The sequence below is a fragment of the Talpa occidentalis genome, unplaced genomic scaffold (genome assembly GCF_014898055.3).
Source record: "Talpa occidentalis isolate TD23 unplaced genomic scaffold, MPIMG_talOcc4v2.1 talOcc4.16, whole genome shotgun sequence".
Lineage (NCBI taxonomy): Eukaryota > Metazoa > Chordata > Mammalia > Eulipotyphla > Talpidae > Talpa > Talpa occidentalis.
The window spans coordinates 24,116,225-24,135,292 of NW_023601653.1; the positions used below are offsets into that span (position 1 = coordinate 24,116,225).

Genomic DNA, 19,068 nt, shown 5'->3' on the forward strand with positions numbered 1-19,068 from the left:
AGATAGATTTATTTATTTATTTATAAAAGATTGATTGATTGATACAAGCACTGGGTACAGTCTGAAGCGCGGGAGGTCGAGTGAACTCACCAGAGCCAGAGCTGGGAGCAGAGCAGGCAGAAGGACCAAAGTACACTGCTGAGGGGAGCAGTGGGCAGCAGGAGAGGTCTGCGCACCATGTGGGACCCTCACCCGGTGGCCGGGGATCGAACCGGCGCTGCAGAGTCTGAGGGCAGCTTCGCAACCCAGCGCTCAACCGCTGCACTACCGGGGAGGCCCCACTAATTCTTTTTTTATTAGTCCAGTCCAGAGTTTCTTTCGATAATAATCTTTTATTTCCAGAACTTACCATAGGATCATTTGCATATACACCTCTACTCTAATTAAAACACTATCACTTTTGTTCCATAATTTTCTGTCCTTTTCTTATGTGTCTTTTCTCATGTTTCAAGGAACTTACAGTAGCAGAAATTGTACATTTTTTCCACTTTCCTCTTAATTATGACTGCCTCCCATCCCAAGCACACCCCCCAAGGCTTTAATTCCCCAATACCTCAATATTTCAACTTGGAGTCTTTAAATAGCTTAGTATCTTGACATAAGCCCTGGATCGTTTCCCCTTTCTCCTCTCACAAACAGACAAAAGCCAAAGTAACAAACAAAAAATTGTGTTTCTGTTATATTACCATTTACCTTGTTTTGCACTTAGATGTACCTCTTTAATACGGGGAAACTTATCATTGCTATGTATTAATCATATATTAGAATTGGCCTGTATATTACAATATGGAGGGATATGGAAGAAAGGGATTAATGGTCAGAGCATTACGCTCAGAACTGATTTGATTAGTAATCAACCCAATCTGTTTTCATGTCTTTTCTTTAAATGAGTTGTTTATAAGAAAGATGAATATAACTTCTGTGGATATAATAATACTAGTTTCCATTAGAAAGCATATTATCTTTTTATATAAATGATAAATTGTACGTGATAAATTATGATCAGTTTTCTTGGTGAATGTAGAATCTGAATGAGGAGATTAAATGGCTGATATATGTAAGTGGTCATAAAGTTAGGATCACCTGATATAGCCATTTTTACCTGCCAAGGAAGTCACACACTTTTGTCATTAGTCAGGGCACACTCTTCTCTGAAATTTTCTGGAAACACATCAAAATTTTCTCATTTTATGAGCTCCATGTCTCTAAAATCCATATTGACTATTTTCTTTCTGTTAACATAGGCTAACTTCTAATAGACTCTAATCTAATGGACTTTATCAATGTGCTTAGTTATATTATCTAGAATACTCACTTTGGTCACTACAATAGGACTTGGTTGTTTCTAAACATCTAATCATTTGCACTTTATTACTTAGAGTGGATGAGTTCAAAATTTCTTGTTAATTTTTCTCTGGTTTTAGTTTTAGAGTTGTGAGAATTTTTTGTTTTCTTTTTCTCTCAAGTATCTTACTTTTTAAAATAGTCAAGAAAATAACTTCATTATGCAACTTCCTGTCCATAATAATTTTATTTAAATATGGCTGTATGTTACTATTTTAAAATCTGTCATACTGATTAATATTTCAAATTATTTTAAAGCTATATTAAGAAAATATTATAATTTTGATACATATTATTTTAAGATTACCCCAAATTGATACAATTGTGATATTTTCATAATTGAAACTAGTTTTGACATAAACATATTTAACATATTTTAAAGTGCCATTTATTAGAGTGCTGGTATCCATACTTTTTTTTTTTTTTAGTTTTAAACACATTTCTTACCACAAGCTGAACTCTCCCACCATTGCGTACATCTGGATCTAACTCAGGCAAGAAGTGATTGCTGCAGAGTGACAAAAACAAAAATTACATAATATAAATGTAGAGGAAAAATACCAAAGAAAATATCCAATGAAAAGTTTTGGAGAAATCAATAACTTACAAGGACAATTGTGCATTGCATCATATGTTCAAATATAATTTATTTAAAAGTAAGGAATACTGTCAAATTTTTAAATATATCTAAAATCTATTCTGAAACATTTGCTTAGGTATTACACATTATCTGTACTAATGGTTTTAAATCTCCAAACCAGACCTTTTATATCTTATTTAATAAAGATGGTAAACTAAATTTATATTTGTTCTTAGTTATAAGAATGTTATCTCAAGTATTGAATGATAACCAACATAAAAGATATTTTTCTTGCATTGATCAAAATATTGAATAAAAAATTCTCAAAAGCTGATAGTTTTATTACTACCTTATTTGCTCACAATGACATGACATAGCAATGTAGATTATAAAATGTTGCTTTAATTTCACTTTCATTCTCCATCTTCATTTCCATGTTTTAAAAAGAATTATTGATAGAATTGATTACATTTGAAAGTTTCTATTTATATATCTTATAAAAATATTTTAGTTTTTACCCAGTGGATAAATTTAGTATTAACCTTAAAAATTACAGGATATTTTTTGTTATTCATTGAAATAGTTATTCCCAATAATGGAAAATATTTCCAGCGTATGGTCTATAGTTAGACTCAATATGAATTTATATATTTAACGAATGCTTATAATAGCATATTTAAAAACTTGGGTGGGTATATGTCTTCACAATGTATGTCACACATATTATCTTTTGGCTTTTATTTCAATAAAACTTTGACCCAGCACATATACAATGTGATGGGCTGAATTAAATTCCCTTAAAATCCATCTGTTTAAGTCTTAACTCCCACTATCTTGAATCTAACTGAATTTGGATTTAGAACCTAGAAAGTGATAATTAAGGTAAAATGGAGTCATGAGTATACCCTAATGTAGTGTGACTGGTGTCTTTATAAGAGGAGATTAGAATACAGACACCACAGACAGAGGAATGGCTATATGAGGACACAGTGAAAAGGTGACTATCTCAAGCTAAGCAGAGAACCTCCAAAGAAACCAAACTTGCTAATTCTTTGATCTTGGACTTGTAGTCTGCAGAACAGTGAGGAAAAAACTTTGCTGTTTAAGTCATCGGATAGCTGCTATTTTGTTAAGGCAGACCTTGAGAACAAATACATGCATTAATGTACCAAAATAAATTGATTAGGTTCAAATCACCTTGTTTGTTGCTAAGGGATATGAACATTTGATATCTTCAACCTTGTGAATTCACCTCTATGCTGTCAGATAGATTTTAATCATTTCACTATAAAAGATAGAAAACTAAAGTATTAAGATATCATTGCAAATTAGATACATGAGGAGCAAAGTGCCAGTGCCAGGGTTGAATAATCATTTTTACTGCCAATCATAAACGAAAACAAAACAAATCAAAATAAAAGGCAACCTGTAATATGTGCTATTTATAAAGTTAAAAGGTATTGCACATTTTACATACTTTATGAAGTTGAATCATTTGTGTGGTTCATCTATTGGTTTTAAGCATTACAGAAACAGAGTTCTGAAACATTTTAGGGTGAAAAATATCACGTGAGTAAATCTATTTCATATAAGAGGCCTTTTATAACCTAGCAATGTGTGTATTAGCCCCTGGCTATAAAGTCATGTTTGTTTTAGCACAATTAACCTAAGTTTCACTTTGCAAGATATGTTGACAATACAAAAATCTAATTTAAAGGAAATGACCTCACCATTTCGTATTTCTGGAACCAGTTGTTTCATGAACCCCAACCTGCGTGTGAAGCCATTGGTATGTGTATTCTTTACTCCTTTCTAATTTTTCATTTACAGCAGAATTCTTATGGATAAACTCTTCTTCCTTGCCTGGGTAATAAATATGGAATTTTTAGTTATTTAAAGAGCTCACACTTTGGCTAAGTAGTTCAATGTAGGCTGTCACAAGAAAGCAAATAATTCATGGGAGCCAAATCATCTCTAGGAAGAAAAATGTCAAGGATTAAGATTTTCCTTGCTTCAGTTTGAAACCTGTCTCTTGAAAAATAAAGGAACTGTTTAATGCAACCACTAATTTATAAGGTTTACCTTTTTAGTTTTTTAATTAGAAAATTCAGAGAATTAATGTTGGCAGGCAGTAGGATTCTAGAATAAAAAGAATATCTGTTTGCTGTCATGTCTTTTCAGTTTTTTTTCCAAGTCTAGTTGTTCTTGTGTTAGCCTTACCCATAAGTAGAATTTATAAATTACATTGAGGCAATTTGACAGAATTTTGATTTTAAATAAAATCAAGTTTGTTTTATGTAAGCTAAAACAATATTTTAAGCTAGGAATATAAAACATCTTAGGCTTCGGAAATTGCTTATGCCATAGCAGCTATTCCAGAGATGGTAGGGGAAGCATAACAATGAAGACAATTATGGAAAATATTCAAGAGGAGAATGGGTTAAAATGGGTTAAAAATAAAAGATAACATACAAGAGTAAATACATTACTTAAAAAATTCCTTATGTTCAAATGCTAAATTGACCATATATGTCTGCATTAATGAAAATTACTTGATACTGCTACTATGTCAATGCCTTGAATTTCAGAATCACACTTAAGAGTCTTCATAAGGCTGAAGAGTTGTTTTAGAGACATCCTCCATCATTTTATCATGTAGGCTGCTTCTTTTTGGTGCCATCACCATGTTTAAGGTCTTGTTAGTTTTGTAGGCTTGATTGACAGTACACCAGAGAAAAGTAGTTCTGGAAAAACAACTCTTGGTAATCAAACTCACACGAATAAAATCTGTTATTTAATATGTCAATTTATTAATATGAATTATTCTTTCACTAGAGATGTTAATGTGTAGAAGGTCACCTTATATTTACAAGTCATTTGGAAAACAAGTAAAATAGGGTGCTAGGCATGTTTTGAAGGCTTGGTACACATGTACACACAAACACACATGTATGCAGAAGCTTAGCATTTGTCATCCTGAATATTGAGTATGACACATTTTTCATGTCTTTTTTTGCTGAAAAATTGTTACCGTGATTAGTGAAATGTCTCTAGTTTTCAATCCAAGGAGATACTAGAGTCTCAGGCAAGCTAAAAATCAGGATGTTTCATTCTTCTTAATTTCATGGTGCTTAGTAAAGTTAACTTCTTTTTACTTCTCATGCCACCTTGCGTTTCTAAAATAGTCAAGCTCCTTACATCCTGAGCTTAAGCCAACCCTTGCATAATTGCTACATTGAAAGAACAATTGCTTCATATGAGAGGGCAGACCAAATATTTGAATCCATGAGCAGACACCATCTTGATAAATGGCCTTATAGGTATATACAGTGAAACTATCAAGTAGACTCAAACAAGGGAAGATTTGGTATTGCCACCACCAGTTACCACATAACATTAAGTCTCTTCTCTAGCAGAGCTCCAGCCTTAGATCTGCTTTTCTTCAGTGATCAGACTGGATGTTCCACCCATGTATGCAGTGATAGACTAGGGAGGACTCTGAGCTGATGATCAACTGAGCCCATGGCTGAAATCTCATCTAGATTGATATATGGTAATTCTTTTGCAACTAGTGTACTCTTAGCTAGAATTAAAAAAAAAAAAAAAGCAAATCTGTGTCTTTCTATTTGTAAAACAGAGACATATAATTGCAATAGTCAGTTTTAAAAGTACTTATTTTGGAAAGTTTCCCTCAACTCTACAAAACTCCATAAGCCCTAAGTGGTTTTTACATCAAAACTCAGCCAAGGTTTTAAACAACAATCCCCTTGAGTAAAGACAAGAGATTTCACTGTAAGAGTCTAATTCATATTAACCATTTAACCCTAAGGCATAATGGTAGGTTGGCATGAGCACAATGTAGGAAAGAGATCAGGCACAGTGGTGAAGTTGGCTGGATGCACTGGAAGATACTGCGATGCAAATGCTGGAGGAAGTAATTCTGTTTTGGCTAAATCATTTCAGTATTATTCCTGTCACTGAGAGAGAGGTAAGATTTACTTTTTGAATTTTGCAGGAATCATGCTTTTGGAATCTTGTATGGGAAGAATAATGGTGACCTGTACTAAACTGAAGCTCATCAGTTTCTAGTCAGGTGCTCAATAAATCTTTCCTTTCAATTGTGGAAGGAGAGTCACTCTCTCACAGAAAGCCAAAAAAAATTGTTTTTAAACATTCTCATTTATTTTTTTTCACAGTATACAATTTCTCCCCTGAGGTGTGGTCGCCATAGTTTTCCCACCATGAAGGGCCCACAGTCCTCCACTCTTTACCTCCTGGCCTTTCCTACTTCTCTGGATCTTGCTTCATTAATTTCTGTGTCATCAACCTAAGATATAAGATCTTTCTTTGAGGCCACCCTGGTAGTGCGGGGGTTAAAATCTCAGCAAGAGATGGCATGAGATGGCATGAGATGGCTTCTCAGCCAGGGAGCTACCCACATGGCACAGCAGACCTCTCCTGTCTCATCCACTGCTCCCCTCAGCTGTGTACTTCAGTAGATCCACCTGTTCTGATCCCCACTCTGTCTCTGGTGAGTCCTCTCAATCCCTGCACCTCTGGCCTGCACCCCAGTTCTTCTATGTATAAATAAATAAAATAAATCTTTAAAAAAAAAGACCTTTTTTTTAATTCCTGTTGTCCCTTATGTCTATATTACTAGGGTTATATATGCTCCTTTATTTCAAAACACAAATTGAGTAATTTTATTTCAACAAATTGTTAAAACATTTTATTAAAAAAATAACATTCTCATTAAAGGCAATTTATAAAATACAGAAAAATAAAAAGCCAAAGAGAAAATTCCACAAAAATTCTCTTATCCAACAACAACTGCTGGATAACAACTTAAGGCATTTAGTTATATTTCCTTTCTGTAGATTTGTTTTTTGCTTACATACAATTTTGCTATGATACTTTTAAAGTTATTACTATTATAAATGCATAAGGTGTAATGGAGACCTCATCCTAAACATAATTTTACTGGTTATACACTATGATGTACCAACTTCATAGATAAATTTTTTAATTATCTCAATTAAACCAATTTTTCATGTGTCACTCAAGATACCACATTTAAAACTATAAATATTTTGAGGAACTTGATATCATCCATAGTGTCAAATCATTTTAAAAGTTTTCATCAATTTACCACATATTATATGAGGTGATTCATTTCATTGAGTCCCTGATCAACATTGGGATATTGAATATTTTAAAGTTGTTAATTTGATAAAATATTGTATATCATAGTCTTAATTTATATATTTATTGGTACTGAGATTAAAATTATTTTAAATAATTATTTATTAATTATAGGTGATATATTACAGAATATCTTTCTTGTTCTCCCCAATTATCTACTATATTCTAGTATTTTCCTTTTCTGATTTCAATTGACCAGTCATATCCTTTATCTGTTATCATTATTAAAGAGAATTCTACTCTCTTTCATTATTCATTTTCAATTTCCTTCTTAATTTATTGCAATATAATTCTGTCAACTTGAAATTGTCTGTAAGAAGGTCTTAAGATGTCTCACAAATATACCATTGATTTCTCTGCTGAAATCAACTGTATAAGTTACTTACTCTGTCTCAAAACTCTCTTCTCTACATGACTTTGGAACACCAAACCTTGAGGTGCTTTCTTTAATGCTCCTTTATAGATTCCTTCAGATGTTGTTTTTTCTCATTATACAAGTATTTAGGAGCATCCCTCAAACCCACCCCATATCTGCATTGTACTAGCTTCTGTTGATAGTCAACTAGACAGACAATACTCATTACTTTATGGGAATGACAACGTAGAGGATTAGATATAACCAAACTCTCTCTTCTTCCTGCCTCATATCCAGCTGAACTTCAGAACCACAACCAGTTTCTACCAGAATCATCATGAATTCCCCAATCACACAACCAGAGATTCTGGAGTTAATCTTGGCTTCTCATCCACTAAGCACTAATAGCTAATCAGAACCTTGGTCTAGTTAGGTATCTTACTAATAGAATAATCTTGCTCCTCCTTTTTTCCATTGCCTCTATTTTACTTCAGGCTCCATTTGCACAGGAGTGAGCAGGCATGACATATGAGTATGGTGACATATGTATGTGACTTATCTCTTATTTATCATGATAGGATAAGTGTCCTTCCTCCTAAGTTCAATTATGTATTTATTGGTAATGAGATTAAAATTATTCTAAATGATTATTTATTAATTATAGGTGATATATTACAGAGTATCTTTCTTAACTGCTCAGATCCCAATCCTTCCATGTAATCTAAAATCTGTCATCATCAGGATTTTCTTTTATTCTCTACTTCTAATACTCTCAAATATGACTTTTTACTTTCCCCTCCAATTATTCTTTGTTCTCACTTTCACTATCAGGCAAACTTCTTGAAATAATGGACAAAGCTCAGTGGTGGCTGATGTATTCCACTCATATGACCTTCCACTGCAAGATGACTTTCCTCCCCATACTGTGTCACTACAACTGTTCACACTGAGAATGCCAAGACTGCTAAATCTTTTGTTTTCATTAATTCCTCTACAAAATTATACACTGCCATTCACTCTTTCCTTCTCGAAAGACTTTTTCCTTTGGATTTTATCTCATTCCACTTTCCTTGTTTTTCTCTGACTTTTTGTATAAATCTTTGTTTCCTTTGAAGTTGCTTTTGCTTTGCCATCACTTCTGATCTCATGATTCTTCTCCAGGTTTCTATTTGGGCCCTATCTTATTCTCAGGCTATATTCTTCCCATATGAGGATATTCATTGAAGTTCCTCAATCACTTTCCTTTTTCCTTCTAAAGCTTGTATCCATCCAAAGTCTCTCCCCACTTAGCTATCCACATAATTTAATTTGAGCATGTGAAAAAAAATCCAAACTCATGTACTATTGCACCTTTTCCTAGGTTCCTATAATTCTACCACCAGCCAATGCGCAACTCAGAAATCAGAGTGCTGTACTGAACCAACATTCTTCCATACTCTCCAAATTTATATTTCACCTCCAAAATTCATTTCAACTTGTTAGCTCTGTATTCTAATGCCACTATTTTAATTCAACCTGCCATCATCTCTTATGAATTACTAAAACTACCTTCTCACTGGTCTTTTTGCTTTTGATCATGTTCCCATATATATTTCTCCATACTGCAAATGGTTTTACTATAGTACAAATCTAATTATTCTATCCCATCATTTTATCTCCAAGTTCTCCATTGCCTTTGGATAATGTTCAAAATTGTCTGTTTAGCATACAGGTCTTGTATAAACCTTCAGTTATATCCATTAGGTACCTACCCCCAGATATAATTATCACAAAGGTTCTCTTTTGCCTGCAGGCTTTATGCTTGGGAATCAGCTATTTACCACTGGTGTTCTTTATTCAGATCTTTAGGTCTCAGCTTAGAAATTACAAATTGCTTTTTTTTTGTGGTAAGCTTGCTCATCTTCTAACATTTTCTTCCTATTCAAAGAATCCTATAGAGAGCCCATGATAACATTTAGTACAATGGATTTTACTGTCCCATTAATGTGTCTGTTTTATCTACTAGAATATATGCTCTTTAAATGGTACAGAATAGAATAATACTCAATAAATGTTAGTGAAAATAAGGGATAATTATGTTTATTGAGATTTTCAGTGCCTTAGAGAAGAAGAGCTAAAATTTAGATTTTTAACATATGACTAACCTGTGTATTATGAAGAATAACACATCTAAACATGATTAATTTAATTATTCTAATGGAAATGTCAGCTCTGAAAATCAGAATTATATTGGAATACAAATTGACAACTAAACGTGGGAAATTTGCAAAAAACTTTCACATAAAGTTATTTTATAAGATGTACACAATCCTAGAGGAAATGACTTCAGCTTTAAGAAGATCACTAAAAGAAATGAAGCCTTTTTAAAATTATTGGAAATATTTTCTTCATGAAAGCAAAATAAGTGTTTATAAAATGCATATGCTTCAAATAAATCAATTTTCTAAATTTTCAATATAGCATAATATCCTATACAGAGGGAGATTAAGATTCCATTATCATTTGGAGCTCAAATAAAGAAACTATTTATATTTTTAATACATATGGCAACTTTCCCATGACTATTTTCTTTTCCCTTAATGGTCTTTTCAGCAATATAAAAATAAAATACTCCTGGTTTCATGGATAGAGATGAGTTCATTTCATTACCAAAAGCTTTTTGAGGACATGGGTTACATGCTGAGCAAAATGTTTCATAGGATGGAAGTATTTTTTTGTAATTTTGATAAATGGCTGATTCTATGACTCTAATGCTGGAAATAGTAAAAATATGATTTACATTATAAAATATAAGTGGCCTGTGTGTATGTTTATTGAAATACATTATTGCATCATACCTCACAAAGCACAAATAAAATTGGAGTTTGGCATAAATGCTAGACTAACAGAATTTTAAATTCATTAACATCTGTATAAATACTTGTTGATAGGCTGTTTATGGTTTATTCCTTAACCAATCCAATCTGTTGCTGGAAAGTTGTCAGCACTGGCATGAAACCAATAACTCTCAAAGAGCCATTTGTGCATGACAAGCAACATCCCTATTCTTTTAAAATATATTTAAATATATGTAATAGATCACTAAGGAAAAATGACTTCATGAATAAAGTAAAGGATTGTTGGTACAAAAGTTTAAAAACAGCAAATTTGGGAATAGAGCCAAAGCTAAATGTAAGGTCAAGGGTTAACTGCAGCACTAATCGCTCCTTTACATATTTCACTGTATTTTATGGCAGAAAGGTTAAAAAAAAAAAGTACTAGAATAAAAAATACTTCCTAGTTTTTGACATTTGAATTAATTCTCAAAAATTTGTCTGCTGAGGGGGTTGGGGTAGTACAAGAAGTATATGAATGACCTCTATGGAAAGCAAAGAAAAATAAAAGTGAGCTTCTAAATTATATCTATAAAAATACATAGATTTTGTAAGGCACAAAATCTACACAAAATTTCAACATTGTGGAATTGCCATATTTAAGTGAATCCCTTTGGAATAACAGAAACATCCTTTCACAAAACTGATGCAGTTGTGCTTATTAACCACTTTTAAGCGTTCTGCATGCAGCTTAGGTATAATTCTACTGAAAGGATATGTTTTGCCATTTGTATTCTTTGTATTCTTTGGTAGCACTGTCTCCTTTACAATGCAATACCCAATGCTACGTAAGCAATAATTCTTTGATCTCATCCATGAGATTCCCATAGCTCAGGTAAATTACAGCCTATAAAGTCATATAGATATTAATGCATCTTCATTATTATCTTTATGGGGAGTTAGGACTAGGGTAAGGGAAGTAGGACAAATGAGATACTTGCACAAAATGTAAGAGGGTCAAAAATCTGTTATCTAGGTAAATGATATTCTAAAATCAAAATCAGTACACAAGTCTATGATGAACAAAATATCCAAATTTTAAATAATAGGATCAGTGGCAATTACTGTGCCAATCTATTAGAACCAGAGGTAAAAGTGAAAATCAGTATTCAGATCCTTCATGGCTAAGATATTGGCAGATTTACCCACTTCTAAGTAATAGCAACTTAAGTGTCATTCGACTGTATTTAGAACTATTCAGTATTTATTGCTAAGATTGTGCTCTACTGTTTTCTATGAACTTGTCCTATCACTTTATATTCCATTATAAGATGACCTGAAGTTGTGATAAATAAGAATTTAATTATAGAATAAATTAATCCAGTCTATAAAAATAGAAGTTACATTTATTAACCTACCTGCTTAGGAAATTATTACACAAAGGTAAGCTGGATTTTTCACTTAACTAGCTTGCAATGTTGGTCAAATTATTCGCCTTTCATTTTTTCCTATTCATTTTTCTTCTCTTAAATACATATGTACATTTAATTAACAATAATATAAATTTAATTTATAATAATATAAATTATAGAATACATATAAATAACATCATAAAATTATACCAAACATGTAATAAAGACTAACAGTGGCTACTATAATATATTTTAATTAAAATGAAGTCCACTATGCATAGCCTTAATGCTATCACAATTGTTGTAATTGCTATATGTTCTGTGATGGGTAAGACTTACCTATCCTGGAGGTCAGGCTATCTGTTGGAGTCTGTAAATCCAGGTCAAGATCAAGGTTCCAGGGTGTCACTGGCAGGAGGGGAAGATTCCAGGATTAACCACAAGACTAGACAGTACTACATTTTGGGGGTGAGGACAGGGAATCCTCCTTATCAGAATATTAAATTTGTAACAGGTATTTATTTTTAAATGTATTTTATTTCCTAACATATATGAGGGTTTTAGTATGTCTTCAATAAAGAAAAATTAATTTCCAAAGATAAGAAGGGCACACAGTCTTAATTGATCTGAAGTTATTTCAAATAATTTTTAGCAATTGCTCAGTAATAACCATGAAGGAGACTCCATTGACATGATTCTCTCCTGTTTCACTCTCTCAATTTAATTATCCTTGGAAAATATTCCTTTATCCAACCTAGACTCCCTCAGGGAGTGTTAGTATAGTAGGTCATTCAAACATGGGCCCACCCGATGGAAAATGGAGAGTCTGATGTAAGTAGGTTGGCTTTCAAAATAATATGGTCACATAAATATTACTGCCACCTGTCTGTTTTTTTGTTTGTTTTTTTGGTATAATATTAGAGCTATGGTCCCCACCATAACAATAGTCTCTACTCTGGTAAGAAATATTTCTAATTCTACTTATTTATATATTTTTATTAACCAAGGTTCTGGTAAATAATTTATTACCTTGCTTTATTTCAAAAGAAATTAATAAGCAATGTTACATTGCTACATTGATGATAAAATTGAAGTTGATGGTCAGATCCAATTAAACTATTTCATATCATTGTAATCATTGCTTTTATTATTTATAGCTGTAAAATTTAAATATGCGTAGCACAGGCCTATCTATTCATAATGCATTCCTCATTGTCTATTAATTTGCCACATTTGATGAATATAGCTATTTCTGTTATGACACATGAAATAATGAATATGTATTAAATAAATATTAAAATGCCTGCATTAAAAACAATGGGTAAATATAAGTGGAAATAATTTTCTGTCAAAATTTGAATGGCAACATATTAAAGGCTAATAAAGTTGCTCCAAACTTATTGCCTGTCGCAAGCAATAATTTAAGCAAGTATACCCAGAGCCTGCTGAAAATTTAAGTTTTCTAAGGAAATATTTCATTAATGTAATTTTTTCATCTTTTGTCATAATATCTTTGGAAAGATAGAACCTAATTTTATGTAGTAGAACTTCACTTGTAAATGGATCAGGGCATCCATTCATGTATTTCACTTTTAATGGAAAAGATAAGTAAAAACATGACTATTCCATTTACATTCTAGTAGAAAAATAAGACAAGATACACATTACAGTTCTCATTCATAAAATATTAATTTTTTATAGTAAAACTATATAAATATTGACATAGAACCCTTTTTTTTTTTTGTGGGAGGAGAAGGAAGAATTGGAGGTGGGGTTTGAAGTTGGAAGGATTCTTGATTAGGCAAATCATCTCCTTATCAGAATGTCTTTATGCCAAGGACACCTTGGGAGCAACCAAGATGTCCTTCAGTGGGTAAATGGAAAACTGCTACATTCTATGATGGAATATTATTTAGCACTAAAAATAGATATTAAGCCAAGAGTAGACATGGAGGAAACATAAATGTTTATTACTAAGTAAAGAAGTCAATCTGAAAAGGCTGTATATTGTATGGTTCCAGTTCTGAAACAAAAGACGAATCTATGGGGACAGTAAAAAGAGCAGTGGTTGTCATGGGTTGAAGCAGGAAAGGAACAACTGAATAGGCAGAGCACAGAGTATTGTTAGAACAATGAAACTCTTGTATATGCTATATTGATTTTGTATATTGCTCTATTGTTAGATCAATAAAACTCTTGAATACCTACAATGATATTTGTCCAAACATGTAGAATGCACAACACTAAGAGTGAACCCTGATTTAAACTATGGCCTTTTGGTAAGATAATGTGTTAATATAGGTTTATTGATTGCAATATAACAAAATCACTTCAGTGAAGGTTGTTTATAGTGGCAGAGACTGCACGTGTGTGTATGTAGTCACTCTACTTCTGCTCAATTTTGGTATAAACCTGAAACTCTTTCTAAAAAATTTTAATATATTTTTAAAAAATTTCAATATTTTAGGGCCTCCCCTGGGTTGGCGCAGGCGGTTGAGTGCTGCGCTGTGAAGCTGTCCTCCGCAGCCTCTGCATCGCCATTTCCATCCTGGCCGGCCAGCGAGGGTCCCACATGGCACTGCAGACCTCTCCTGTCATACCCGCTGCTCCCCTCAGCAGTGTATTTTGTCAGTCTGCCTGTTCTGTTCCCCGCTCTGTCTCTGGTGAATTCTCTCACCCTCCCGTGCATCTGGCCTGTAACCTGGTTCTTGTATAAATAAAATAAATAAATCTTTAAAAAAATTTTTTCAATATTTTAGCTGAGTTGTAGTTGTATTGTAGGTGTATTCAGTTCACCACATAGTTTAAAGTAGAAGCCTCTTCATCAATTACTGTGGAAATAGCTCATCACAAGACCAATAGGTGATAAATTTTATTGAGAGAGTATGTGTCTTATATGACTGGAGGGGATATTTAGTGGTAGAGAGAAGATTTAGCAGCGACAACAGTTTCAGCTTTCCATGGAGGATTGATATGCCTAGCAACAGTCAATAACTTCTAGTATATTATCTGATAAATATTCTAGAGATATCCAATACTATTGCCATTTTGCCATTTTAAAGACAGGAGTGCTTCAACTCATTTATTATATCACATAATAATTGGTTGAGCTAATTTTTTTTTTTAAAGAGGCATGTATTATTTATTTGTTTGTTTGTTTGTTTGTTTATACATGCACTGGGTACAGTCAGAAGTGCGGGAGGGTGAGAGAATTCACCAGAGCCAGAGCAGGGAGCAGAGCAGGCAGAAGGACTGAAGTACACTGCTGAGGGGAGCAGCGGGCGGCAGGAGAGGTCTGCGCGCCATGTGGGACCCTCCTCTGGTGGCCGGGGAGCAGCCGGGGATTGAACCAGCGCTGCAGAGGCCGCGGGCAGCTTCGCAACCCAGCGCTCAACCGCTGCACCACCGGGGAGGCCCAGAGCTAAAATTTTTAAATAGCTTGAAGCTCCCATCATATTTCTTAACAACACAATTGCAGTTTTTAAAAATTTTCCCACTGGAAAAAAAAAAATCCCAGTTTTATCTAATTTTATACATAGGATTGGGAAATCAAGAATTATTTTCAAAATTTCTATCAAAAACAATGTTTTTGGTAATATGTGTGTGTGTATAGATGTATACACATTTTTTGGCTGTTGTAGTAGCGTGATTCATCTACAGATCTATCATCTATCTTTCTTTCCCTTATTTATATTCTATTTTTCATGGTGTCTTCAGAGACTGGCTAGCACTGGGAGGACATATTTTTATGTTTCTTATTTATAACTTGATATCATATCCATATACTTTTGTTTTGTTTTTCAGTATTTCTCTTAATTCTAAAAATTCTTCTTTGTCTTCACTTACCTATTTTCTCCTACTTTTACTTCAATTGTCTCCTTTGCCATCTATATATTTCTCAGTGCTCATATTATGTCAAGAATACAGATAACAACTCTAAAAACAGTGGAAGAAGTTTAGGTATAGTGTATAAAGGCACTTCTTGACCCCATTCATAGAGTCAGGGTTTCTGGGAGAGTGCTGATATTTAACCCTCACCGTTGAATTTGTTTTTTTTTGTTGTTGTTGTTGTTTGTTTTTTTTTTTTTTGTAGCTTCATCTGTAGGTCCCAAGTTAGACATTGTTGGATTGAGCTGCTTCACTAACAGAAGCATAGGACATTCCCTGGATGAGGGAATGCTTTTGAATTAGTTATCTGTTTATCTTTTATTAGGATTTTGCTTATTTTAACTGGATCTTTCTTTTTTTAATTAAAATTTTTATGTTACATCATTGTACCTTCTCCTCTCAGGTGTAATCCCCATAAAATTGCCATCACAAAGACACCTGTGAACCATCACCATAGTCTCTTGTGCTCTTCTCTACCCTGTTTTTTTTTTTTTAAGATTTATTTATACAAGAACTGGGGTACAGGCCAGAGTCACGGGAGGGTGAGAGAATTCACCAAAGACAGAGGAGGAGTAGAACAGGGAGACAGACCAAAGACACTGCTGAGGGGAGCAGTGGGTGAGACAGGAGAAGTCTGCTGTGCCATGTGGGTATCTCCTTGGCCAGGGATTGAACCGGCGCTGCAGAGGCTGTGGACAGTTTCACAGTGCAGCGCTCAACCCACTGCGCCACTGGGAAGGCCCTCTTCTCTAGCGCATTTTGATCCTTCTCTCTTCCCCTCCCCAGCTGTATGTCTCAGATTTATAGTTTGCCAGCTAGTTTTGTCTTTTTTCCCCATTGATCCCTTGTTTGCATTCCCTATGTTACTCCCATAAGTGAAAACATCCAATATTTTCCTCTTTCTTTCTGACTTACTTCACTGAGCATAGTCCCTTCCAGCTACATCCATGTTGCTGTGAATGACAAGAGTTTATCTTTTTTGATTGCTGAATAGTATTCCATTGTGTATATATACCACATGTTTTTGATCCAGTCATCTTTAACTTAATCTTTCAATCTCACAAATTTTATTACTGTACTTGCCTGGATTTGAGATTCTCCACTCTTTTCTGTCCCTCCTACTTAAGGCATCAGTTCAGAATGATGTTTGCAAAACTGGAAAGGTAGCACTGCCTTGTTGAGGCTTATTTTTTCATTGAGAAAATTTGGGTACGACAACAACTTATTTCCCTTACTCTCAGAGTGAAGTCATACTAAAAATTGTTATATAATGGGAATATAGTAAAAATGTTTAACTTTTATTCAAGGGCACTGGCCAATCAGAAAGGATGCTGGATTATAACTGGAGCAGAGTTCTGGAAGGCCCCTGCTATGTAAATATTAATCCCTTAGTTACTCAATATCATAGACTTGGGAGGAAATTTCCAGGGGAGAAGCTAAAGTAGCCATAGTGGGTGGACTGAGAGCAGTGGAGAGACTTAAAGTAGTTATTTACCAGTAAAATAAGAATATTTTTAGTATTTTAAAACTGTTCAGTCAAAATTGCATATGTCATTCTTATACCTACTCTATTTAAACATTCAACAATCTTTAGCACTACGTTTTTCATATATGTATGATGCTTTGATCTTTATGTGATGTAGCTGGAAAATGATAATTGAAAGATTTCATGTAATATGTGAATTACAGTTGCGATGGCAGCAATTTCAAAGCTTCTATCTCTTATGAGATACATCAGAAAAGATAAAATGTGGGAAAAAATGCACAGCCTTGATGAAGTACTGAATACATTATTAATTTTTAGTACACTGTATTCTACAATATGAAATGTAATTTCATGGATCATTAAATTACCATACTCAGAACAAGAGTTATGCTATGTTATTTTTATTTTCACTCTAATATAGATTTTTGAATGTATTTTGTGTGAATTGTTCAAATTTTTACTATGTGCCTACTATTACCAGGCATCATTCTAAAAGGTATCTAGCAATGAACCAATAAGAATCCTGAACTTTAGCAGCATACAGAATAAAGAAATTTTAGGTATAGCTATTAAATGTATCTTTCTAAGATAAACACATGCAATTTGCAGCAACATGGATGGTGCTGGAAGGGATCATGCTCAGCAAAATAAGCCAGAAAGAAAAAGAAAAATACCGGATGGTCTCACTCATAGCAGGAATCTAGAAAACTTAAATAAGGGACCAGGAAAATGAATATAAGAAAGTGAAAATCAAAATCAACAAAAAACTAAGAACCAGAGACACTTTTGGGAGGGTGGGGGCGGGAGGGGAGGGATTGGGGTCAGAATGGGGGGTTGCAATTGTATGGGGAATACAAAAATAAAATTTATTATTTAAAAAAATGTATCTTTCTAGATGTGATAAACACTGAGTTGAAAGGTATATATATATATAAAAAAGGATTATTCTTTGGTAGTCTAACCAGGCACAGTGTTTTTATATTACACTTTGTAAGGCAGTAGGATGGTTTGCAAATGCATCTCAGTAGCTTCTATGGGAAGCAGCCAGGAGATCAGACCCACTTCCTAAACCAGAGCAGATGTACTCATAGCTGTTTTATACACTATATTGAATTTTGGGTAATATTTCATTTGAAGAATGAGGTTTTCTGCTAAAATATAAAGTTTGAAAACCACTGATCTGGTGGACAAAGCACTAATTTCAGCATGAAAATGTTTAAATTAAATTTCCAACTCTACTGCCCATTTATAATTTGACTTCAAATAACCAAACCATGTCTAAACACATGACTGACAAACAAATGATTCTGAGTGATTCTGATCCCAGCTTTCAGTTAAACTGTGAAGCAAACTATGCAAATTACTCTATTTAGGCTGCTGTGCATGGAATAGCCTTCATCCTATGCTGTAATTACAAGAATTCTGGAACTATCCTGTATCTATTATGTATTTATTTTCCCCTCCTTCGGCAGGCATATTAAAAAAGAGTATCACTATAATAATAATGATTATGTGTGTTGGGAGCTGTGACATGTTCTTTACATTACGTTAATTTTAATTCTTATAAAAACTCTCAAAGATGCACCCCAGTTTTAAAGTGAGAAAATAAAAATTCAAAGAATTAAGCAGTTTGCCTCTGATGACAATGGTGAAGCAATGATTGAAAGCCAGTGTTCTGTCTTCTTACATTAAGCCACACTACCTCTCAACAGCAACTCTCTGTGTTCTACATATGGTTAGATTAGGAAGAAGGGGATCAGAAGCAGAGTATAATTCTATGAGGTAGGTGAAAAATGCACAGGTAAGGAATTGTTACATACATGAACTTTTACAATGCCCTAAAACAGTAAACCTGCTTGAAAATAAATTAGCATTTATTCTAAAAGATAAATCACACAGACTGCTTACTTGAAAAAAAGAAATTTTTACATATTTGATTAGCTGTGAAATGCTATTAAAGTATCCACAGAGATGAACATATACAAAAT

The 19,068-nt window shown here is 33.5% G+C and overlaps 1 protein-coding gene across 3 annotated transcripts in view; it reads right to left on the reverse strand.

Annotated features, from left to right (window-relative positions):
* Nucleotides 1-19,068, reverse strand: part of LRRIQ1 (leucine rich repeats and IQ motif containing 1) — a 171,851-nt gene that overhangs the window by 35,628 nt on the left and 117,155 nt on the right. For all 3 annotated transcript variants that reach the window (XM_037515188.2, XM_054696173.1, XM_054696175.1), the window contains exons 25-27: nt 12,046-12,114; nt 3,655-3,787; nt 1,792-1,852 (exon numbers count right to left, since the gene is read on the reverse strand). In XM_037515188.2, the coding sequence (XP_037371085.1) occupies nt 1,792-1,852; nt 3,655-3,787; nt 12,046-12,114 (263 nt within the window). The remainder of the gene's footprint in view (nt 1-1,791; nt 1,853-3,654; nt 3,788-12,045; nt 12,115-19,068) is intronic.